The sequence below is a fragment of the Jaculus jaculus genome, chromosome 8 (assembly GCF_020740685.1).
Source record: "Jaculus jaculus isolate mJacJac1 chromosome 8, mJacJac1.mat.Y.cur, whole genome shotgun sequence".
In the NCBI taxonomy this organism is placed as follows: Eukaryota; Metazoa; Chordata; class Mammalia; order Rodentia; family Dipodidae; genus Jaculus; species Jaculus jaculus.
Genome location: NC_059109.1, coordinates 64,829,884 through 64,855,258, shown reverse-complemented (window position 1 = coordinate 64,855,258; position 25,375 = coordinate 64,829,884). Strand labels below are relative to the sequence as shown.

The 25,375-nt window shown below is 39.8% G+C and overlaps 1 protein-coding gene across 4 annotated transcripts in view; it reads right to left on the bottom strand.

Moving 5' to 3' along the window:
- The window catches only part of Cep152 (centrosomal protein 152), a 157,767-nt gene that overhangs the window by 94,790 nt on the left and 37,602 nt on the right, over nucleotides 1-25,375 (bottom strand). For all 4 annotated transcript variants that reach the window (XM_045157384.1, XM_045157381.1, XM_045157382.1 and 1 more), the window contains exons 7-12: nucleotides 16,349-16,492; nucleotides 14,900-15,039; nucleotides 13,179-13,379; nucleotides 10,807-10,954; nucleotides 8,948-9,039; nucleotides 8,077-8,240 (exon numbers count right to left, since the gene is read on the bottom strand). In XM_045157384.1, the coding sequence (XP_045013319.1) occupies nucleotides 8,077-8,240; nucleotides 8,948-9,039; nucleotides 10,807-10,954; nucleotides 13,179-13,379; nucleotides 14,900-15,039; nucleotides 16,349-16,492 (889 nt within the window). The remainder of the gene's footprint in view (nucleotides 1-8,076; nucleotides 8,241-8,947; nucleotides 9,040-10,806; nucleotides 10,955-13,178; nucleotides 13,380-14,899; nucleotides 15,040-16,348; nucleotides 16,493-25,375) is intronic.

Genomic DNA, 25,375 nt, shown 5'->3' with positions numbered 1-25,375 from the left:
AGATTGGGGAATTAACACTTCCTGGAGGCAGTGTATTGTTGGGGGTGGGTTTATGGATATTATAGTCACCTTCCCCTTGCCAATGTTTGGCACAGTCTCCTGTCACTGTTGTCCACCTGATATGGCCAGAAGGTGGTGTCCACCCTCTGCTCATGCCACTGTTCTCCCCTGCCATCATGGAGCTTCCCCTTGAGTCCGTAAACCAAAATAACCCCCTCCCCGCCCAACAAGCTGCTTTTGGTTAGGTGATTTCTGAGAGCAATGTGAACCTGACTGCAACAGTAAAGTTGGTACCAGAGGAATGGGATTGCTGCTAGATACCTGACTGTATGGCTTTGGCCTTTGCGAGCTGATTTTCAAGAGGAATGTGAAAGGATTTGAAACTTTGGCCTACAAGATGCCTTGCAGTACTCTAAGTACAGCTTGGTGGATTATTCTGGTCAGAACTGAAAGACCTGAATGCAGTAAGAACTATGGGCTGTGAGGTCTGGCCTGTGACACAGAAAGGGCTTTCCTTGGACTGGGCTAGAAGCAGTTTGTCTGTGTGAGAGGCTTGCTGTTGTGCCCATGTCCTGAGAACTTGTGCAGGGTTGCTTTGCATAGAAATGGACTGGTGTGAGAAGAGGGATATGGCACAGAAATTAAATCTTTGGGCTGAAACTTCTGCCCATTAAAATGTAATTATAAAGCCGGGCGTGGTGACGCACACCTTGAATCCCAGCACTTGGGAGGCAGAGGTAGGAGGATCGCCGTGAGTTCAAGGCCACCCAGAGACTACAGAGTTAATTCCAGGTCAGCCTGGACCAGAGTGAGACCCTACCTCGAAAAACCAAAAAAAATAAAATAAAATAAATTATATGAGACATTACAACCTTTGAGATTGGGCCAGCTGACTTGCATTTGGGGCAACAGGAAGAATGTACTCTTTTGAAGTGGCCTGAATGCTCAAGGAGTGTCCTGTTTTTCAAATCTGCTTTATTCCCCCCTGGATTAACAAACTGGCACCCTACTGGTATTATGGAGTATAAGAAATGCAAGAAAGAGAAGGAAAAATATTTACAACATATATATTAGACAAAAGAAAACTGCATACTATAATATGGAAATAATACTTATAACCCAATAGAGAAAAACGACCCAATATTTTTAACTGGGCAAGTTATTGCAATATGATACTATCAAATAATATACACAAATAAAAATTGAGGCAATCAGGGAAGAAAGGGAAAAGGAAGGAACATAAAAGAAAGCACATTACATCAAAAGATGTTTAAGAGGCTGGGCAGATGGCTCAGTGGGTAAAATGCATGCCTCTCAAATATGAGGCCCTGAGTTTGATCCCCAGAACCCACATAAAAAACGCCGGCATGGCAGCACACACCTATAACTCTAGTGCTAGAAGAGGGTTCCTGGGCTTACTGTTTAGCCAGTCTAGACTACCTGGAGAGCTCCACACCAATGAGACTGTGTTTCAAAATAGGAGAAATATGTTCTTTAGCATAAAAGAGAACGAGCAAGGGGTCATGACCACAGTGCTAGTGTGTATGAGGGTTCTACTGGAAGCCGAACTAAAGGTCACCCTTGCTAAGCTACAGGAAAGAACTTGAATATATTGTGTCACAGCCCTAACACTTTGAGAAAAACTGAAGTTAAGAATAGTAAATTAATGTATATGATAAAAATGTCACAAAAAAGTAGTGAGGCTGGGGCATCTGAATTATTGGGTGCTCTTATCAGATTTACACTGACACATGAAGGCAAAAGAAAGTAGAACAGAAAGATGTGAAAAACTGACAGTGGTGAAAAAAACTCCTGAGAGTAAGCCTAAAAAACTACTTGCTAAACTGGGAGCACACCTTTATTCATTTTATTTATTTATTTATTTATTTATTTATTTATTTATTTATTTATTTAAGAGCGACAGACACAGAGAGAAAGACAGATACGAGGGAGAGAGAGAATGGGCGCGCCAGGGCCTCCAGTCACTGCAGACGAATTCCAGATGCATGCGCCCCCTTGTGCATCTGGCTAACGTGGGGCCTGGGGAAACCAAGCCTCGAACCGGGGTCCTTAGGCTTCACAGGCAAGTGCTTAACCACTAAGCCATCTCTCCAGCCCTGGGAGCACACCTTTAACCCCAGCACTTGGGAGGCAGAGGTAAGAGGACCACCATGAGTTTGAGGCCACCCTGAGAATACAGAGTGAATTCCAGGCCAGCCTGGACTAGAGTAAGACCCTAACTTGAAATAAAAAGAAAAAAAAAATCACTACTTGCTAAAAGAATTAGCACAAAGAAGACTAGAGAGAGATGGCTTACTGGTTAAGATTCTTGCATGCAAAGCCTAACTACCCAAGCTTGATTCCCTAGTGCCTACCTAACACCAGATGCCCAAAGTGGCACATGCATCTGGAGTTCGCTGACAGCAACCAAAGGCCCTGATGCACTGATTCTCTTCTATTTCTCTCTTCTAGAAAATAAATATTTTTATAAAAATAGCACAAAGAAAGAGTAGTAAATTACTTTGCATCATGATAACTTACAACAACACTACAGAAATCAAAATAGAAGGTCAGATGATAACAAACACCTTTAATATTAGCACTTAGGAGATGGAGGCAGAAGGATCAGCAGTCAAGGCCAGCATCATCTACACAGACAATTTAAGGCCAGCCTGGCCTACATAAGACTATCTCAAAAACAAAACAACAATGTGTGAATGAGCATTCGAATGTGCACATGCCATGGCGTGCACATGGAAATCAGAGGACAACGTCAGGTGTCAGCCCTTTCCATCCACCTTGTCTGTGGCATGGTCTCTCATTGCTCACTGCTGTTTGCCTGGTTAGCTGGCCCATAAACTTCCAGGTGACTCTCTCTCTGTCTCTATTCTTGCTGTAGGTATGCTGGGATTACAGATGCTGATACTACAGCACCCTAGCTTTTATGTGGGTTCTGGGGGTCCAAACTCAGCTATGACACATAAACAAGTGCTTTAACCACTAAGCCAACTCCTCAGTCCCCAAATGTGCTTGTGTTGTGTATGTGTGTAATGTAAGATGTGCATGGAGGGGTGCCTTCTTTGTGGCACTGCATATGCTCTTGGGGCAGGGGTCACTTGCTCACTTGCCTGTGGTAGATGAACTTCGAGTGCACTGCTCTGTTCTGCTGGCATCTCACTTTTTACTATTTCTGGAGCTTGTGGGGCTCTGAAGATTCTTGGGTCTCTGCTTTCCTACAGGACTGAGAATACAGGCACACCTGTGGCCAATCCCAGCTAAGTTTTACATGGAATGTGGAGATTTGAACTCAGGAAGTCACAGGCTCCTCAGGACCTCATGCTTGGGCAGGAAGTGCACTTAACCACCAAGCCATCTCTCTAGCCCCATAAATTTACTTTTAAAGTTACAGAAGGAGCTCCCTGGGCCAGATACATAAAATATGTATGTACATGAAACTTTTGTATGGGTAGTATAATGTGTAAATATATCTATGTATAATCACTTCCATTAAATCATTTCTGTCTACAGAAATAAAAGGCATAAGTATAAAAATAGACAGAACTATACAAGACATACAATGTACCTTCCTATGTTGGTAAGATGTGGTGAACCATAAGCACTTCACTTGCTCGGTTAATAAATGAAGCCTCCCTAATTTCTTTTCTGGCTGAATGTTCACCACTGAAATAGCACATCCTGTACTCCAAGGAGCCACAAGTCAGATAGCAGACAACGTGCTTGCTAAAATAATTTTCTTTGCTCAGAAGGGGAAAAAGTCAAGGTGGTAACCAATCCTGCTTAGCCTCACTAAGGAAACCTGTGGAACGTGGCTCCCATAAATCCAAACTGCAGTTCTTTATGAAGCCTGCTGAGATGATCAAGGGCAAAAAGGCATTCCACATGTTAAATGTTTATTATTTGAACTTAACATCAAATTATAATAATGGAAAGAGGAAGCTATCTGGAAGCTGCATACAGATTTAGCTACTCAAATCCCATAAAACACTGAAGCTAAACCTTTAGAATTCACTAGCAAGTAGCTTAGTGGAGGTGGCAGCTCGAAATACAGGCTGAGAGTCACTGCTTCTTGGATCAGTGATTTGAAAACAACTCAGGTCAAAAAAAAACAACTAAAGTTCTCAACACTGCGAATACATGCTGCCTCCAATTTTAAGAATCAAGTTCACCAGGGCAAAAGCACAAGCCCACATTCTATTGGATGTCTTCTTGCGGAACCTCAAGTTCCAAGTTGAATGGGTTGATCCTTTCCTTTGCTAAAAGTTTATTACCTAGGGAAACATACCTTAGGATTAATAAAAGAGTTGTGACTATGATAGCTAAGAAAATAGAAAATTCGAAAGCCGGGCGTGGTGGCGCATGCCTTTAATCCCAGCACTCGGGAGGCAGAGGTAGGAGGATGACCGTGAGTTCAAGGCCACCCTGAGACTACAGAGTTAATTCCAGGTCAGCCTGGACCAGAGTGAGACCCTACCTCAAAAAACCAAAAAAAAGAAAAAGAAAATTCAAAACTGGCCAGGCATAGTGGTACATACCTGTAATACTAGTTCTTTGGAGGCTAAGGCAGGAGTATCATGAGCTCAAGGTCACCCTGGGGTGCATAGCAAGACTCTATCTAGAACAAACAATACAACAGTAGAATATATTTAAATAGATATTATGATGAAGCAGGTATATTCCCAGCCATGGCCAAACTAAAAGAAGTAACAATAGGAAAAAAAAAACAAAACTTTTTTGGAATGAGCTGTATCTTTAATCCTCAAAATAAAAGATATAATGGGGCTGGAGAGATGGCTTAGCAGTTAAGGCACTTGCCTGTGAAGCTTAAGGACCCAGGCTCAACTTCCCCGTACCCACATAAGCCCAATGCACAAGGTGGTGTATGTGTCTGGAGTGAGTCTGTAGTAGCTAGAGGCCCTGGCATGACCATTCTCTATCTGCCTCTTTTTCCCACTCAAATAAATAAGTAAAATTTTAAAAATGTTTTAAGTTATAATAGAGGCTCAATAAAAAAAAAAAAAAAAGCTTTACCGAAATGGTTAATGTGAACAGACAGACACTGAGTCTGGCCTGGGGAGTTCTGGGACTAGGTTCTCAATGCACTCTGTCTGGCTACCTGAACCAAGGGCTTCACCTCTCTAACCAGTTCTCTCAGCTCTAAAACTGGAGCAAACACTGGTCATAAGATTGAGTATCAAAAACTTTTTATAAGCCAGGCGTGGTGGCACACACCTTTAATCCTAGCACTTGGGAGGCAGAGGTAGGAGGATCAGTGGAAGTTTGAGGTCACCCTGAGACTACAGAGAAACCTTATCTCAAAGAAAAAACAAAAAAATGTTTTTACAAAGTATTTGTTGAACTAAAGGATTAATATACAAATCTGATCAATGGTGTATTTTAACCAATAAGCTATTAAATAATTGTAATAACTACCACTGTAAATGCCTACTAAATGCTAGAACACATTTCAGAAGGTTCTTATATTCGTTATCTGTTTTGATTCTCCATTCAGAATCCGAGAGACACCAAGTTCAACAAGAAAAAGGAGAGAATGTTAAGAAGCTTGTTCAAGGTCATAAAACTAGCAAGAAATCACAAAGTTGTGGCTCAAACGGTCTGGAACTCCAACCACGCTCTTTCATCAGTTCCCTAGAATTTCACATCAACAGGAAATGAGGCAGTCACAAGATATATTTTCAGATGACCATAACTTGAAACTTTTAGATACATATATCTAAAAACTATAAAGTACTTCTTTTGCTTGAATTAACTAATCAAGGTAGACGCCATTTTAATGATGGACACTGATATGGGCCAAGATGCTCATCAACATAAATATGAACATACTTGTCATGGGGTTTGGCTGATCAGCCTCTACCACTTTGGAAAATGACCTGATAGTTCACTAAGTCTACTCCGTAGTTCTCACCTAAGGTTGAGCTGTCAGTACTGCTCCCACCCAGGCCCTGGCCATACTCACTTAGAAACTCAGATGGTGCAGGGGATGATAAGTCAATACAGCCCTAGGGCAAGAGTTTGACAGTGGCTCCTATTAAAAACATCACATGCTGGGCATGGTGGCGCACGCCTTTAATCCCAGCACTCGGGAGGCACAGGTAGGAGGATTGCTGTGAGTTCAAGGCCACCCTGAGATGACAGAATGAATTCCAGGTCAGCCTGGACTAGTGTGAAACCCTACCTCGAAAAACAAAACAAAAAAAAAAAACAACAAAAAAAATCACACTTGAGCCAGGGGTGGTGACTGTATGCCTTTAATCCTAGCACTCAGGAGGCAGTGGTAGGAGGATTGCCATAAATCCAAGGCCACTCTGAGACTACATAGTGAATTCCAGGTCAGCCTGGGCCACACTGAGAAAACAACAACAACAAAAATCACACTAGTTTTGTTTTGTTATTTCTTCTGTGCTTTCTTCTTGAGGGTCACTGTCGTCAATAGAGATGAGAGTCCCTGAAGATAGACTTCCAGATTAAATGATAATATCTTCTTGAAAAATATCACCTAACCACTTTAGATTTCAACTTGTTAAATCTCACTTTACTGTTCTAAAAATGGAATGGCACTATAAAAACTGTAAAGGCCATTTTAGAGTGATCACTTCAGAAAATTTATGGTTGTATTTAGTTACTTAATACCTGAACCATAAAGTGGATTAAACACTTGCTGAATAATAATACAATGATGACAGCAAACTCAGTCCTCAACTATAAACCAAACAGTGACTATGAGGGCTGAATGTTTTCAAGAAACTCGTTCAGGCTGGAGGGATGGCTTGGTGGTTCAATGGACTCGTGTCCTACTCTCCAGGCCCCATGTAAGCCAGACACACACTAACACAAGTGTGCAAGGTCACACATACACACACGCATCTGGAGTTCAATGGCAGTGGCTGAAGACCCTGGTGTGCCAATTCTCTCTCTTCCTCTCACATTAAACAACAACAACAAAAAAAGCCAGTCTTTTGGGCTTGCCTCAGAAAAGGAGGAGGAGGAGAAAGAAAAAGAGAAATAGAAAGAGAAAGTCAGACATTCTTCAGGGCAAGGAAGTACAGCTCAGTGTAAGAACACTTGTTTATGTGATGTCTTAGGTGCTTTTCCCTCACATTATAAACGAAACACCTTCCTTAGCCTAAATGCAATCTCTTGACAATACTGTATCTCTCATCTCCAACCCAAGGAACACATAAGCACCTAGTTGTTAATGGGTATATCTCCTTCCCTCGGGCCAAACTGTAAACTCCCTGGGAGAAGGACAGTTTATAATTTTATGTTGCCTACTTCCAGGGCCTTCCATAGTTCCTCTCATGTATCAGAGCTTTCAAAAGTCTATTACATGTCTAATACATCCACTAGATGCCTAAAACGAAGTTACCAACCATCAGCACACCCTCCACCCCTCATTCCTCAATGTAAGGGGGCAGTGGTGATAAAGCTCCCTAACATGAAATTGCTAAAATATCTGCAACAACAGTGGCAAAAAGAAGAATTCCCATTTTAAAATTAAAATCTAAAGACTACAGAGATAGCTCAGTGGTTAAAGGCTCTTGCATGCAAAGCTTGATGGCCTGGGTTCAGTTCCCTTTACCCATGTAAATCCAGATGCACAAAATGGCACATGTGTCAGGAGTTTGTTGGCAATGGCAAGAGGCCCTCCTGTGCCCATTTTTGTTTCTCCCCCATACCGCCTCTCTGCTTGCAAGTAAATAAAATCTAAGCAATGTTCCAAGGAAAAAAAGCAATGCTTATCCTCTATTATTATATTATACATGATTATATATATTATATTATTATTATCTTCTATTAGGAAACACTTAAAAGTTAAAGCAGATACATGATCTGCACATTTGAACCACATATATCATTTCTTACCTTTCTATAACTGCTGTACTATTTGGGTATAAAGACTATGAGTACATTTGAGACATTTAAACTTCATTAAGCATTACTAAAATAGCTGTTCATAATCAGGCCATTGTTTCCTGAATATATCAGCAGCTATATTAACGCAAGTTCTTCTATGGTAAACAATTCATTAAATACCTATTAATTTTGGAATTTTTCCAGATGATTTTTTTAATACCCAAGTCCATATATGATTCAGTGAGTTCTACATTTAATTCTCCTTCTGAGTCACTTGGAAGTATTCCTAGTTTTGCAGCAGATTCATAGAGAGAAATCTCCTCTTTAAGATCAGTTAATTCATCCTAGAACAAAAATTGTTGAAAATAACTTGCATTATTTTCCCAGGTAACAAAATCAGTTATGCTATTTCAAAATTTATCCTAATAATCAACAGAAGGAAGAAGACTAGCTTCTTCAAGTATATTCTTACTGTGCATTCTAAGTAACTCCAGAAAGACCAGCCACTGTCAGGTTTTCAAGTAAATTCAGTGACTAAGAAAGCACAGGCAAGCTATTCCTTTACAACCCTCATTTTGTCCTCTGTGAAATCATCCCCTGAGGTCATATGCCAATGGCAGCATGTTTGACTTACTACAGAAGATGAACATACTGTCCTTTATCCTGCCAGGGTAAGCAAGCAAAATCCTCCTTCAGTTAAGGCAGTGGTAGAATTCTTCCAGCATTTCCCTTCTTTCAAAGGAAAATCTAAGCAGCACCGGAGGAAGATATGGAAGAATCACCACCTGATTAAATCTTTCCATACCTGTGGATAGCTAGTCTCAGGGATGCACCATGGGAAGGAGGGGAAGTTTGGCACAAAGAGAAGGATGAGCCATGGCTCTGTAGTTGCTCAGAACTGGGCCTGAACGCCCGGTTCCGAATGACAGTGTGGGTGAGATTCTGAGCAGCTCTCCTGGGCTGGTTTCAACCACTTCTATCTCATAAAACCCTCTAAAAATTCACAAGGTCATGTGAACATTGCCTAACCCAGTTACCCACTGAGTCTCACCTGCAAAGCTTTATTCATGTTCTCACTTAGAACATGTGCCTTGATTGCTTGCTGCAGCTGGAGCCGGAGCTGAGCCACTTCCTGTATGGAGCCTGAGGAAGAAAGAATCACAAGATGTGGTAAAGCACCCACAGAAGTCCACTGAGGCTCCAGATGGCACATTTCTGCTTCATCACCACTCTCTCTCAGGGCACAACAGTATAGAGCCAATCGAGATGCAAACAGCCAGACTTTTCCAAGATTTAGAAGGTATTCCTGCATGTTCCTGAAGAGATTAAGGCCTTGACTACTGTGCCCCTTTGAGTGGCACTGGCCACAGCTACAGACTGCAGCCATGCATGAGTCCTTCCACAAAACAGCAGACTCCAAAGTTCAACCTCCCGTGTGTACCCTCCAATTAGGAAACTATTACCTTGCCACTTTAGTGTCTTTTTAAAAGTTAATACCCCATTCCCATCCATGAGAAAGAGCTATATTAGGGCTGTTTTACTGAAACTTCAGCAAACTAATATTTTAAATGCACTAAGAGAAATTGCAATTTAAAAAGAACTTTTGGGAATTTCCTCAAAAGAAAAAGAGAAGTAATCAAGGCCTATAATGCAGCTAAAGAAAATCATATTTTCAAAGCTTTTAATGGCCAAGAAGACGACTCACCAAGTCATGACACATAACTAAGCAGGGATGGAAGAACCTCAGCAGAATATAATCTACATTTTCTCCCCAGCAAAACATGCATACACAGGCAGCCTTTAACTTTAATACTTTCACCTTTGCATTAAGCCACCCTTTCACACATTATTAATAGTCCAAATTGCTTTTTCTATACTCAAGAGTGATGCTCATATATTAGTCAGTGAAAATCCATTCATTAACCCATCTTCACTGATGAGCTATTCACTAGCAACTAGGATGGCTATGCCTAAGCAGTGTGGTACAAACACACTATGAGCACTGTTGCATCAACTAGTAAGAAACAAAAACATTGCTAGCTCTAAAAAGATAGAAAGCACATCTCAAAATTAATACCATGGAGACTACAACAGAAACTCTAACTGCGACAAAAATATAACTTGATGACAAGGTAAGTACATGCTGGTCTGTTGTGAGGAAAAAGAAAATGAAAACACAGGCTGGAGAGATGGCTTAACAGTTAAGGCACTGGCCTGCTAAGCCTAAGGACCTAGGTTTAATTCCCCAGGACCCATATATGCAGATGCACAAAGTGGTGCATGGATCTGAAGTTCATTAGCAGTGGCTAGTGGCCCCAGCATACCCATTCTACCTGCCTCCCCTCTCTCACCAATAATAAATATTTTTAAAAAGAAAACAAAATCCTGAAGCAGTTACACAAAAGGACAGAGCTATTTAATCAAATATTGGATCTAAACAAATACAATAGATTTTTAAATAGTTTTATTTGTTTATTAGAGAGAGAGAGAGCGTGCGCATGTGCACATAGGCACATCAGGGCCTCTTGCTGCTACAAATGCCAGATGCATGTGCTACTTTGTGGATTATAAATCTTTCAGGGGTAGAACTAAGCTTATATATTTTATTTTCCAATTGTGCATATTCAGCTTTGGTGTTTTCAGAAATACAGAACTGTCTACACATTCAAACACTGTGACAATACTTATCTGTAAGAGTAGGATTGTTGGTTGTTTTGACTTGGTACTTCATACTTGTTTGTATTTTCCAAATTACCTAATAAAAACAACCAACCCCTATATACATATGTGATCCTTTTTAAGAGTAATTTATTACTGACTGTCGTTTATACTTCGCAGATCCTGCTATGTTTTTTCTGTCTGCACATTACACCAGACTTGGAGGCAGCTATAGTCCTACAGGCCACCCACCTGACTGCAGCAGGTGGGCACATTGCTGCTGACTCTCCTCCAGACTTCTTGTCAGCCTGTTAATAATCTCAGTCTTTTCTAATTTGACTGTTTCTTGATTCCTTTCGAGTTGTTTCACATGATCTTTCAAATGAGCACAAATGTCTTCCTATAGAAAGAGGTCATGGTCACTTTTAATAAATACTACACTACAAACACAAATGCACAGTACTCAGATGGCAACATTTCACAGGACAGGAGTCACGAGAGGACACTGCATGACAGTGGGTGAGGCTCAATGCTCAGAAGACTGCTGCTTCTATTGTCATGCCCACAAAGTTTTATCCTTGAAACATTTATAATAATCTATGATTATAAGTGGGATCATATCTAAAGTCCTCTTTTACTCCACACTCACAAGACACTGTTATTCTAAAATTACATTTTATTCATGCCAAAAGAAATATATTACATTCCTACTTGTATTTTATGCTCTCAGTGTTAATGTATGAATACGTAATTATGCAGGCCACTTTAAAACATGGAATTTGTATTCTAAAAATGCAAGAAAACAGACAAGTATGGGAAAATTCACTCTTCTGAGCAGTCAAAAATCTCATTTTGTTCAGAGAATCCAAAAATAAAAATAATTAACTTTTCCCTCCTCTGTAATGCTTTTAAACTGACTTCCCTCCTATGTTTCTCTTTTTCCCTTTGACACATCTTATTTCTCTTGTCTCCTTGAAGATGCCTCTGCAGTGTTATATGCAACTACCACCATAAGCACTGAAGTCCTTTTTTGAGTGACAAAGATATGGTAATTGTGTACAGGATATATTTTTAAAAATCTACAATGTGGGACTAGGATGCAGGTCAGTGGTAAAATGGTTGCCTAGCATATGCCACACCCTGTGCTCAATCCCCAGGACCATAAATTAAAACGTGTGTGTGTGTGTGTGTGTGTGTGTGTGTGTGTAGATACAGATTTTTTTCATGACCGAGAAAGAAGAGCATTTTTATGCAGTATGCTCAAATTTTTCCAGGAAGAAAATGTATTTGGGGGCTAGAGAGATGGCTTAGTGGTTAAGGCATTTGCCTGCAAAGAAAAATGACCCAGGTTTGATTCCTCAGGACCCATGTAAGCCAGATGTACAAGGTGATGCTTGAAGCATCTGGAGTTCATCTGCAGGGGCTAAAGGCCCTGGTGTGCCCATTCCCCCCCTTCCTCTCTCCCTCCCCATCCCCTTCTCTCTTTCTGCCTCTGCCTCAAATAAATAACTAAAGTTTTAAAAAATCTAAAGAATGTATTTAGGAATGAGGTATGAGAATGTGAAGCACAGGTAGAAGAGACCATCATTTCGCATCCAAATATTACTACCCAGACCGGATGTCAAGTGTTGTAGGTATGGGAGAGGCAGAAGAGTGGCCATGCATATGCTTAATGGGGGACAAAACATGAAATTTATTTTGTTTCACTTACACATTACATACATAACCTAAAGATGATGTTATACAACATTTTAGTGCCATGATGTTTGACTGTGGACTTTCCCTATGAGGACTGTTGTGATATTTTCCATTTGAGCCATCATATCTGTTGATGTTAGCTCCTTGTTGCTGGCAGAAAGCACCCAACCAAAAGCAGTTTGTGGGAGGAAAGAGTTTATTTTGGCTTACAGAGTTGAGGAGAAGCTCCATGACATCAGAGAAAAACATGGCATGAGCAGTGTATGGGCATCACATCCTTGCCAACATCAGGTGGACAACAGCAACAGGAGAGTGTGCCAAACACTGGCAAGGGAAGCTGATTATAATACCCATAAGCCTGCCCCAACAATACATCACACCTCCAGGAGGCTCCAATTTCCAAATTGCTACCAGCTGGGGACCTGGCATTCAGAACTCATCAGTCACTTATGTGGGACACCTGAATCAAATCCCCACAATAGCAGACACATGGAGTACTAGATTTCATATTTTCAGGTTAAGAATATTAAACTTCTCAAATTCAACTCTTCCCCCAAGAACCATTTCTCAATAGTCTTTATTTGACAAGTTAATGCTGGGAGACTTAAAAAGGGCTCCCAGGACAACCTCGGGTCTAGCCAAAGCCAGTGTACTTGTTCCTTTCTGTCTGCATGTATTCTAGGACAATGTAAGATTCATAAATACTACAAAAATACAGGATTAGTACTATGAGTACTGAGAATGTACTAACAATCCTACTGGAACAGTTTCTAAAATTACACCTTCAGGACATAGTCATAGATTGAAAAATCACTGGTGTATCAGTTTTGGTAACACCTACATTATGAGAAATCACAAAAATACCAGTTACAACAAATGACCAGCTTTACTCACTGATGATAGCTGCTCATTTGAAATCATCTGACCTGTTCCTTCAGTGCAGCTACTGTAGTGTCCAAATTCTTCTGCAAGGACAACACCTGCTCCTCGTACTTCTTTGTGAGGCCTGTCACAATGCTCTCATGCTGCTCTCTGGCTCGCTGAAGGGACTCAGAGTGATGAAGCTCTAACAGCTGTTGCTTCAAGCTTTCCAAAGCCAGTTCTGTTGTTCTGGACTTCCTCACCAGCTACGAGCACACAGCACAGACTGCAGTTATCACCTTTTTACTCTGTGCTCTAAGCACTTACACTCACCCATGCATTAATAAGATTATAGACAATGGAGTCTCACCCATCATAGCCTCTCTACTGAAAGCTTTCCTAGCTTCTACACATAAGACCCATCATTGTTGGAAACAATTAATCACTGACAAACTAGACTTCAGGGTTCCCCAAGGAGACTGAACAAGGATTCTGAACATAACGACAATGTAGGTACTGGGCAAGAACCTGCCAATAGCAGTCTCAGCACCTGAGTAAAGTAGGCAACCCAAATGTTAGGGCACAGAATGGCAGCTGTTCTTTGAAAGAATAACAACAACAACAACAAAACCCACCTGTAAATAGTCACTTATTAAAACAAAAGTTTTGGTTTCATTTTGAGATAGCATCCCACCACATGGCCCAGGCTGGCTTTGAACTCCCAAGCTCAAATGATCCCTCCTGAGTAGCTGGGACTATAGACATATGCAACCATGCCCCGCTAAAAAATAGGTATAAAAACAAATAGGGGGCTGGAGAGATGGCTTAGCAGTTAAGCGCTTTCCTGTGAAGCCTAAGGACCCTGGTTCGAGGCTCGATTCCCTAGGACCCATGTTAGCCAGAAGCACAAGGGGGTGCAGGCATCTGGAGTTCGTTTGCAGTGACTGGAAGCCCTGGCGTACCCATTTCTTCTCTCTGTCTTTCTCTCCCTCTCTCTCTGTCACTTTCAAATAAATAAATAAATAAACAAATAGGTCTGAAAGCATAGTTGTTACTATCATTGAAATAATTACCCTCAGAAGGTTTCTTATTACATTTTCTAATTCTCCAAACCTGTGACTATTACGCTACGGGGCAAGAGAAAACTAAACTTGCACATGGGATTAAAATTATTATTCAGATGACCTTACAATAATGAGACTCTAAAGAAAAATTGATGGCTCAAGATATTTACTTCTTATGCTGTATCAATAATTGGCTTTATGACCTGGGGTAAGTAATTTGCCCTCTCACTAGCTGGTTAACATATCTATAAAATGGTAAAATGGGGACTGGGGAGATGGCTCAGTGAATACAGTACTCGCCATACCAGTGTGAATACAAGAATTCTGATCCCCAGAATCTGTACAAAGTTGGACCCTGTAGCACTAGCATCTGTGATGCCAGCACACCTAGGACAAGAAGAGAGGAGGAAACAGGAGAATCACCTGAGAACTTGCGGGCCAGCTCACCTGCCAAACACAGCAGTGAACAAGAGACCTGCCTCAGGAAAGGTGGAGGGTGAGGACTGATGCTCGCTGCTCTCCAGACATGCACACATGCACCACGGCCCGTACACGCCTGCACTCACATACACAGCTTAAGCACACAACCAAACAAATTAAAAAATGGTAAAATCTAATGCCTTGCTAATCAGAATTCTGAGATTTTTTTTTTTCTGCAAAACATGAAAAGTTGATTTGCAACATCTAAGAAAAAAATGGGAAAGGAATAGGAAAAATCTTACCTTTTCTTCATTGGCTTGGAAGGCTTGTATTTGAGTCTCCAGAGTTTTTATTTGTGCTTCAAGCTGGATCTCCCTTTCTTTTCCATTCTGAAAGAGTTTCTGTGATTCCCGAAGGCTGAGGGCTAAACCATCCTTTTCGTCTGGATATTAAAAATGTTGATATAAATAATGTCACTATAGTAGAACCACAACTGTTATAACCCTATCAGATCTATATTATATGTAAGTATTGATAATTAATTCAGACCCAATTTAGACAAATTAACTTTAACTTACTTTAGAGAAAATCAGAAAAAGAAACAATTTAAAAAATGACTTGACACCAAAAATATTTTAGGAAACCAGAACCACTGCCTTTAAATTCTCACTGTGTCTCTTCTGGGCCAAAAGATCCTTACTAATTTCAGTATCTGTTTACCTAAGAAGCTACAGTAGTAACAAATGCTTGTAACCAAAACTGGTATATGAGGAGCCAGTCACAATGTTGTACACCTATAATCCCACTCAGAAAGATGAGGCCAGAAGAACATGAGTTCCAGTCCAGCCTGGGACATGTAGTGAGACTGACTGACAAAAGAAGGCATCTGAGGACTAATACCTGACACAGACTTGTCATGTACTCTTGACCACCTAGTCTTCAATTCCTTCCAAATACTTTGCTTTAACAGTTCACAAGTTCTTCCCTCAAAATAAATTTTATGAGCATTACAGAAAAAGAGCTTTTCACTATTGGTTAAATTGGAAATGAGCTGGGGTTCAGTCACAAAATTACTCCACAGATGAAAATTCAACAGTTAAGCCAGGCGTGGTGACGCACGCCTTTAATCCCAGCACTTGGGAGGCAGAGGTAGGAGGATTGCTGTGAGTTCGAGGCCACCCTAAGACTCCATAGTGAATTCCAGGTCAGCCTGGGCTAGAGTGAAACCCTATCTCGAAAAACAAAAAAAAAAGAAAAGAAAATTCAACAGTTAACCAAAACTAAAGGCACACATACAATAAGCAATTAGGTTTTGAATCCATGTGATTACACCAGAGATGGCAATATTGTCTTCGGTAAATTCATAGTACCTAAGCCCTACCTGGCTTAAAATATTTATGCTAATTGTTAGGCTCAGAAAATGTTGCAATGAAGTCACACTGGACTTGAAATATTTTACTCACATAAGGTATAATGTCATCATGCAGTTAAGTAATGTTCACCAATTCTAACAACCTAAGTGTGAAAATGAGGAGTGAAATAAAAGAAGAGGAGAAATGGGGGAAAAAAAAATAATAATGGCTACAAAATAGCAATGTTCTGAAAAGAAACAATCTGAGACATGGTCACAAAATTCCCAAGTTTATGTTCTGCTCTGTCTAACTACAAACCCTCTCTGTTTTATAAATGAGTTCACTGGAAACAAGAGCTTCGTGTCTCGGGCAGTTGATGAAGTCCAGCCAGCCTCTTACCTTTAAGTATCAGGAGCTGGTGATTTAGATATCGAATCTGGCGATCACTTTCATTTAGCTTCTCAATTAAGTTGTCTAGTTGTCTCTCTTTTGCTTTGTTAAGAACTTGAAGTTGAACAATATGCATATTTTCTGTAGAATTTGCTTTGGAATTAAAACATACCAAAATACAAATTTGTGGTCAGTTAGCACATCATTTTCCAAGCTGTTAAGACACTATACTATAGCATCCTAAAACCAGTGAAGTGGATTGTGACTACCATTTTTTAAATATCAAGATACAATAAAACAGAATTTATCAGAGAATATCATATATTTTACGAAGCCTTAGTTTCATTAGTACATCCTTGCTTACACTGTAGATCTTATCACATGTACTCCTTAATTATGTACTAGAAAAGTTTGAAAGCCACTGCTTTCAGATAAAACATGTCACTATCAGTTTGGCCAATTAAAAATCATATATATGGGCTGGAGAGAGGGTGTGGTAATTTCAATTGTATGTCCCCGATTAAGACAGGTATTAAAATATAACTTGTAACTTCGATCTCCAGCCACCTGGTTGGAGGAGGTGTCACTGGAGGCAGATCCTGGAGCACACCCAAAGATGTGTTTGGGGGTACATCTGAATTCCAGCCTGAAGGTGTAAGCGAGCAGCTTGAGCTCTGGGGTCCTGCTTGCTGCTTCTTGCTGTTTGCTAGCTGGTGGTGGTTTCTTTCTCTACCTGGATTTGTGAATGGAAACCAGCTTCTTCCACCATTGATGGAACTTCCCTGAAATAAATCTTGTTCCTCCCATAAACTATGTTTGGCTGGACATTCATCTTGAAAGGCCCAAGAATTCAGAAGCCCAGAAATACTATCACGCTCCAAAGGGAGCTTAAGTGGGCCCCTGCATACCTCAAACTCCAGGCTTTACTCTCTGTTGAAAGCAAGTAAAGAATCCCTCTCCTCATTATAACAGAGCCCGCTCCTAATATAAAACTAGGTAAAAAGGGCATGAGATAGCCCTCAAGGATGGGAAATGAGTAATAAAGTAAAGCACTTATTTGGTTTCTATAAATAGCCTGCACCATAAGCCTTAATAGCCCACACTGTAAGCCTTAGTAGCTCGCACCATAAGCTGTAGCAGCCTGCCTCAGACCACCAAGGTCATAGGAGACTGATACCACACTCTGCTACCCCCACCCAAGGACCTGCGCAAATGCTAACCTCCAAGGTCATAGGAGACTGATACCACACTCTGCTACTCCCACCCAAGGACCTGCGCAAATGCTGACCTCCAAGGTCATAAGAGAATGATTGGTCCACGAGGGGCTTGAACAAATTAAACTAATTGGTTTAGAAAGTATGGAGTGGCACAAACTGACTGGCTCGCACCCCGCGGGCTCCTGATATTAAAAAAATGATTGGTCTAATGCACAGGCTTTGTTAGAAACCCTATAAAAACTGTCCCGTTCCTGCATTCGGGGCTGTGCGGTGTACGACTGTGGGCCCCAGCGCGCTTGGAATAAAATCCTCTTGCAGTTTGCATCAAGACCGCTTCTCGTGAGTGATTTGGGGTGTCGCCATATCCGGGCAGAGCATGGGGTCCTCATTTTGGGGTTCTTACAATCTCAGCATGGTGACGCTGTCTACGACAGATGATCCAATAAACAGAGCACTTGCTACACGAGCATGAGGACCTGGATTCAGATACCTAGGACCCACATGAAAACCTAACACTGCTGCAGGTATTTGGAATCCCAGCACACCTATGCTACCAAGGGTGGTGGAGACAGAAGAATTTCGTAGAAGCCTGCAGGCCAGCTAGACTGGAGAGCAGAACAAGGAGTAAGGGAGCTGCCTCGAACAAGGGGGAGTTTGAGGGCCAACAGGTCAATGTTTTCCTCCAACTTCCACATGTGCACTGTGGCACATGCATGCCCCACTCACACATATGAACACACACATCACATATACCAAAACTAAATCAGTAGAGCAAATCCACAATAGAAAAGCAGTATGTTCTCATAAGACTAACAACCGAAGAAGTATATAAGCTTATATGAAATCATTTAGAAGAATTTCTTTTTAAATATTTTATCTTTAGCAAGAGTGATTTACTTATATTTACAATATAAATATTGTATTTATATTTATGTTGGCACATAACTGCAGCATTAATCAACCCACAAACAGGTAATGAGTGAAGAACTCTGAAGACTTCCTTCAGAAACAAAGTCATCATAGAGAGCACTTAAGATTGGGGAAAACTAAAATCACAGGCAGAAAAACAATGCTAAAACCACAATGGTATTCATTTTCTACTAGATTAATGTTTCTGGAGGCTTCTAATCAGAATTAAATGCATTTAGAACATTTCAGCCATTTGTTAACAAAACAATTCAATTCTTTTAAAGAAATATGGTTAAATTAAATAAAACAAGACTGAAGATGGAGAGTGTCTTAGCCTTATAGCAGGACTGGGTCAAAATTAAACTGCCTCAGAGCTGGAGAGATGGCTTACCAGTTAAGGTGCTTGCTTATATAGCCTGTGGACCCAAATTTGACTCCTCAGAACAAACATAAGCCAAATGCACAAGGTGACGCGTGCACACAAGGTGGCTCACATGTCTGGAGTTCGACTGCAGTGGCTAGAGGCCCAGACATGCCAATTTCTCTCTCCTCCACTCTCATTTTTAAAAAAGCAAAAATTAAGTATTCTCTAAGTTTCAGCTCTCTCCAAATTCATTTGTTAAAACTGCTGCTGGTATGAAATTTGGCACTACCATAAAGTAATTTAATTAACTTCCAAATATCAATTTTGGAAAGCTGTATAATCAACTTAAAAAATAAATCAACTGAATAAATGCAGAATGCTAAGAAAGATGGCATTAAAAAAAAAAATCCAGGAGACCTAAATGTACCTCAATACAGAAGAAGTGAAAAGATAAACACAGAAGCTGTCAGCCATGTGAGCCCTTGTCACTCAACCAAAACCGGTGATATCATATCACTATCCACATTCTCATGGCACAAAATCCTACAAAGAGAAGCCACCCCCAAAACTGGGGTTGACGTCTCCAAAGGAAAATGAGTTTTGTGGCTCCCACTTCAGCTAACCTATGTCCAAACACCTGCTGGAAGCAACACTGAAATCAGAGCAAAGAAGTCCTGCTTTCTCTTTGGCCAAAGACAGGAAACCTGGAGCCACTGAGACAAGCCCATGGTGCACCAAAGGGGGAACTGACTTCACAACCCTATGTAGTAAAACAGATGAAACTCACCTTAAAAGGTAACTGGGTTAGTTTACACTGGGGAAAAACATACTTCAAGTCTGGAAGTGCCCATATTAGGGCAAGTTGATTTTAAAAAAATAAAAAATAAGCAATATTCCAGACAAGGAAAGAATTAAAAACCCACTTAGGCAGAAATATGATGTGTTAAATTTGATGTACATTTAGTATACTTTCCCTTTGAAAAGTCTTTTGTACATTAGGGTTAATTTTTGTCATTTGATATTTTTTATCTTTAATCCCTGCCCCCCCCCCTTTTTTAAAGTCAGGGTCTCATTCTATCCCAGGCCAACCTAGAGATCACTCTGAAGCCCATACTTGCCTTGAACTCATGGCATTCCTCCTACTTCAGTCACCAAGGTGCTGGGGTTAAAGGTGTAAGACACCACTATACCCACCTTAGTGCTTTTTGTTGTTATTATTTAGTCTCCATTCATACGTATATGCTACATGCTAATTTTGTCTTTGAATATGGCTCAGTTAGATTTTAGGTGTGTTCTGTTGTTTTCTCCACCCAATCTACTATTAGGATCTCCCTACTATCCTTGCCAAGTACAACTCATATTCTTTAACTCATTTTGCAGCATCCTTTGCATTCTCTCCTCACTCCCTCCTTCTTGTTCTCCATTCACTGCAACCTTCCACAACCTCACTAAAATCTGTGGAACCTAAGAGTAGCCCAACTTTCTTCTCCCAGGTACTTGTTCTACCTCCCTTATTTTCAAACTTAACACTACCAGCATCCTAACCCACTCTACATCCCTTCTACTTCTAAGTAACCAAAATCCTAGCATCCTTCATACAAGCCTTGCTCCTTTACCCACCAAGCAATGAGTGAAGTCTAAAGGACCTTTGTTGTTAATTTCCCACTAAGATATTTACATGGAAGGCATATCTGAAGCTTAGATCACTCCTTCTGTTAGTATCTACTCTGGGAGTAATGAAGAGGCAATAGCTGACAGCTTAAGCTCCTACTCTGAGATATAGCTTCTGACCCATATATCTAAGAATACATCTGATAAACGAAAAACACAAGCAATGAAATAATCCAAGGTATTATAATCCCAATGCAGTATAAGAACCACAGAAATTCAAGCCACCATAACTCCTTCAAAAATTATAAATCCCATAATAATGACCTTCAATGAAACCAAATAAGGTGAAATGCCAGACAGTGAATTCAAAAGAATGATTATAAGTATGTTCAAAAAAATTTAAAGGATTTAACAAAGAAAACAAATTCCTTAAGGAAACCCATGAGAACACAGGAAATCAGGTAAACAAAAATAAGGAGGTCAATATGAGATTTGAGTAAGGAAACAAATACTGAAGAAAAGTCCAGTCTGAAATAGTGGAAATGAAAAACAAAGTAAGTTTAAAAAAAAACAGAAAGAAAGAAAGGAAAGGAAGAAGGAAGGAAAGAAGAAAGGAAGAAAGGAAAAAAGCTGTAGAAAGTATTACCAACAGAATGGAGGATGGAAAGAACAGAACATGTGAGCTTGAACATAAGATGAAGGAATTACAACAAGCAGAAAGATTAATAAAAGGATATGAATGGGACTTTCAAGAAATTCAGGATACTATGAAAAAAAAAATCAATGTCCCATTTAAAAAGCAAAGATCAAATCTAAGCATTGTGGCCAGGAATGGTATATGTTTTTAATCTTAGGGAGGCAGAAGTATCAGGATCACCTTGAGTTTGAGGCCAGCGTGAAACTATGTAGTGAATTCCAGGCCACTTTAGGCTATAGTGAGAGCCTACCTCAGAAAAAAATAAATAAATAAAAAACAATTAAGAATTATGGGTATAGAAGAGTAAATATGAACTTTAGTCTAAGAGCATAGTAAATATTTTCAACACAATTCTAGAAGAAAATGTCCCAAAATTAGAGATGCCAACACATATACATGAGGAATTTAGAATACCAAACAGACAAGAACAACTCTTCTTCACATTCTAATTAAAATAGTATATATACAGACTAAAGAAATTATATTGAAGACAGTGAGAAGCACCAAGTCAATTATACAGACAGACCTATCAGAATAACAATAGATTTTTCAACATAAACTTTAATAGCCAGAAGAACTTGAAAGAGCTCTGAAAGACAACTGCCAACCCATAAAACTACATCCAGCAAAGCAATCAATCATAATTAAAAGAGATGGAAAAAATATCCATACTACAGGAATATATGTCCACTAGGCCAACTTTACAGAAAATTCTTGAAGTAATCCTTTGGACTGAAGAGAAGGAAAAGCACATATATGAGTTCACAGAAAAGAATAAAACATGCTCAAATAATTGTGAATTCAAGAGAGAAATAGGAAAACACCAAGCAGGACACAGTCAACAAGAATGACAAATGCCGGGAGTGGTGGCACACGCCTTTAATCCCAGCACTCAGGAGGCAGGTAGGAGGATCACCATGAGTGTGAGGCCATCCTGCGACTACATAGTGAATTTCAGGTCAGCATCAGCTAGAGTGAGACCCTATCTTGGAACCTCCCCCCACAAAAAATAGAATGACAGAAATTGGGCTGGAGAGGTGATGGTTCAGTGGTTAAGGGTGTTTGCTTACAAAGCCAAATGGCCTGGGTTTGATTCCCTAGTACCCACATAAAGTCACATGCACTGAGTGGCACATGCATCTTAAGTTCCTTTGCTATGTTAGGAGGCTTGGCATACCCATATTAATACATATTCATATTTTTTAAAGAATAACAGGAATTAATAATACAAACATTTTAAAAATACCCCTAAATACTAATGATCTCAATTCCCAAATCAAAAGACATTGACTAGCAGAGCAATTAAAAAGCAGAATCTTGGGCTGGAGAAATGGCTGAGCAGTTAGGATGCTTGCCTGTGAAGCGTAAGGACCATGTTCATCTGTTCAGGTCCCACATAAGCCAGATGCACAAGGTGATGAAAGTGTGCAAGGTTTAACATGTACACAAGGTGGCACACGCATCTGGAGTTCAATCGCAGTGGCTGAAGAGCCTGGCATGCCATTTCTCCCTCTCCCTCTCTCTCTCTCTCCCCCCGCCCCTTCTTTTTCTCTCCTGTTCTCTCATTAAATAAAAAGCAGAATCAAGCCGGGCATGGTGGTGCACACATTTAATCCCAGCACTCAGGAGGCAGAGGTAGGAGGACTGCCAAGAGTTAGAGGCCACCCTGAGACTACATAGGGAATTCCAGGTCAACCTGAGCCAGAGTGTGACCCTACCTTGAAAAACCAATTTAAAAAAAAAAAAAAGGCAGAATCAGACTGGAGAGACGGCTTAGCAGTTAAGGCGTTTGCCTGCAAAACCAAAGGACCTCGGTTCAATTCCCCAGGACCCACATAAGCCAGATGCACAAAGTAGTGCAGGTGTCTGGAGTTCATTTGCAGTGGCTGGATGCCCTGGCACGCCCATTCTCCTCTCTCTCTCTCTCTCTCTCTCTCTCTCCATCTTTCTCTCTCTCAAATAAACAAGTAAAGATAAAATATTTTTTTAAAAAGGAAGAATCTTTCTGTATGTGGCCTCCAAGAAACTCACCTCTCCACAAAAAGCAGACCTTAGGGTGAAAGGATGGAAAATGGTACTTCAAGCAAATAAGCCTAGGAAACAATCAGGTGTTACTGTTCTCAGATCTCAAACCACTTTTAGGCAGAAGAGATAAAGGTTACTTCATATTGACTAAGGGAACAATCCAACAAGAGGACATTATGACTTAAATGTACCAAAACACAGGAAAACCCAATTTCATTAAACACAGGACTCTAGCTGTAGAGTCACAGATTAATCCGAGCCCATTAAGAGTGGCAACATCAATATCACACTCTCACCAATTAGCAAGCTATCCTGGCAAAAAAAACAGAGAGAGAGAGAGAGAAGCATCTGGAATAAATGACATCACAAAACAAATGGACCTAATAGACATGTATAGAATATTCCATCTAAATGCTGCAAACTACACATTCTAAAAAGAATTCTTAATAGCACCACATGAAACTTTCTGTTTTTTAAAAATTAGAACACATAGAATATCTTAATGTAGAAAAATTGAAATTCCTGGTATTCTATCTGACCACAGTGAGATAAAACACTAATCAACAGGAAGAAAGACTATAAGACATACACTCATGGAAATCAAACAATACACTACTTAATGAGGAATGAGCTGTTAAATAAATCAAAAAAGAAATCATAAAATTTGAAGAATCAAATAAAGATGAACACACAACATACCAATTCCTATGGGATACCATGAAGGCAGTCCTAAGAAGAAAGTTTCCAACATCAGGTGCCTATACTAAGATATCAGAGAGGTCACAAATAAATAACTTAATGCTACACCTTAAAGCCTTGGAAAAAGATACACCAAACCAAAATTCAGTAGGCAGAAAGAAATAATGAAAGAGAAATCAAAAACACCATACAAAGAATCAATGAAATGAAGCTGGTTCTTTGAAAGAATAAACAAGATTGATGTGCCCTGAGGGAAAACAAACCAAAAGAAAGAGAAGACTCAAATTAATAAAATTAGGGATGAAAAGGGAATCATTACAACAGATACCAATGAAAGTTAGAAAATGATAAAGACATACCTTAAAAGCATATACTCCACTAAATTGGAAACTCTAAAAAACATGAATAAATATCTAGGTGTATATATGAACTACCAAAAGTAAACCAAAATGAAATACACCATTTAAACAGGCCCATAACAAACAATGAGATCAAAGCATTCAGTAAAAAAAAAAAAACTCCTAATTAAAGTTAGCCCAGATGGATTCACTGGTACATTTTACCAGATCTTCAAAGAGCAAACACCAATGTTTCTCAAACAAGTCTTAAAATAGAAAAGGAAAGAACACTATCAAACTCCTTCTATGAAGCCAGTATTACACTGTCCCCAAACCAGATAAAGACACAACTACAAAAAGAAAATTACAGCTCAATCTTCAAGAACATAGATGCAAAAATTATCAGCAAACTACATGAAAAGATCATCCACCACAATCAAGGGGGTTTTATTCCAGAGATGAAGGGATGGTTCAACATATGCAAATCAATATAACACCAGATAAATGGACTCAAGGACAGAAATTACTTGATCATCTCAATAGATGCAGAAAAGGCACTTAATAAACTCCAACATCCCTGCATGGTAAAACCACTAAAGACACTGAGCACAGACAATCTGTGTGTGTGTATGTATGTATATAATCTATATCCAATGTTATACTAAATAGGAAAAATTAAACAAGCATTTCCACTAAAATCAGGAACAAGACAAGAGTGTCCACTTTCTCCACTATTATTCAATATAGTACTGGAACTCACCTACAGCAATAAGACACACAAAAATGGAAACAAATAGGAACTGAAGAAGTCAAATTACTGTTATTTGCAGATGGTATGATTCTATATATAAGGGACCCTAAAGATTTCACCAGAAAAATAAAAGCTGATAAACACTGTCAGCCAAGTAGCAGAACACAAAAATCAACAAAAAGAAATCAGTTCCCATCCTACATGACAACAAAAAATGTCCTGAAGATGAAATCAGAGAAATAACCCCAGTCATAATTGTTTCAATAAAATAAAATACCTTGGAACAAACCTATCCAAGGAAGTGAAAGATCTCAACAATGAAAATTTTAAAACACTCAAGAGAGAAACTGAAGAAGACACTATGAAATGGAAAGACATCCCATGTTCATGGATTAGAAGAATTAATATTGTGGAAATGGGTACAT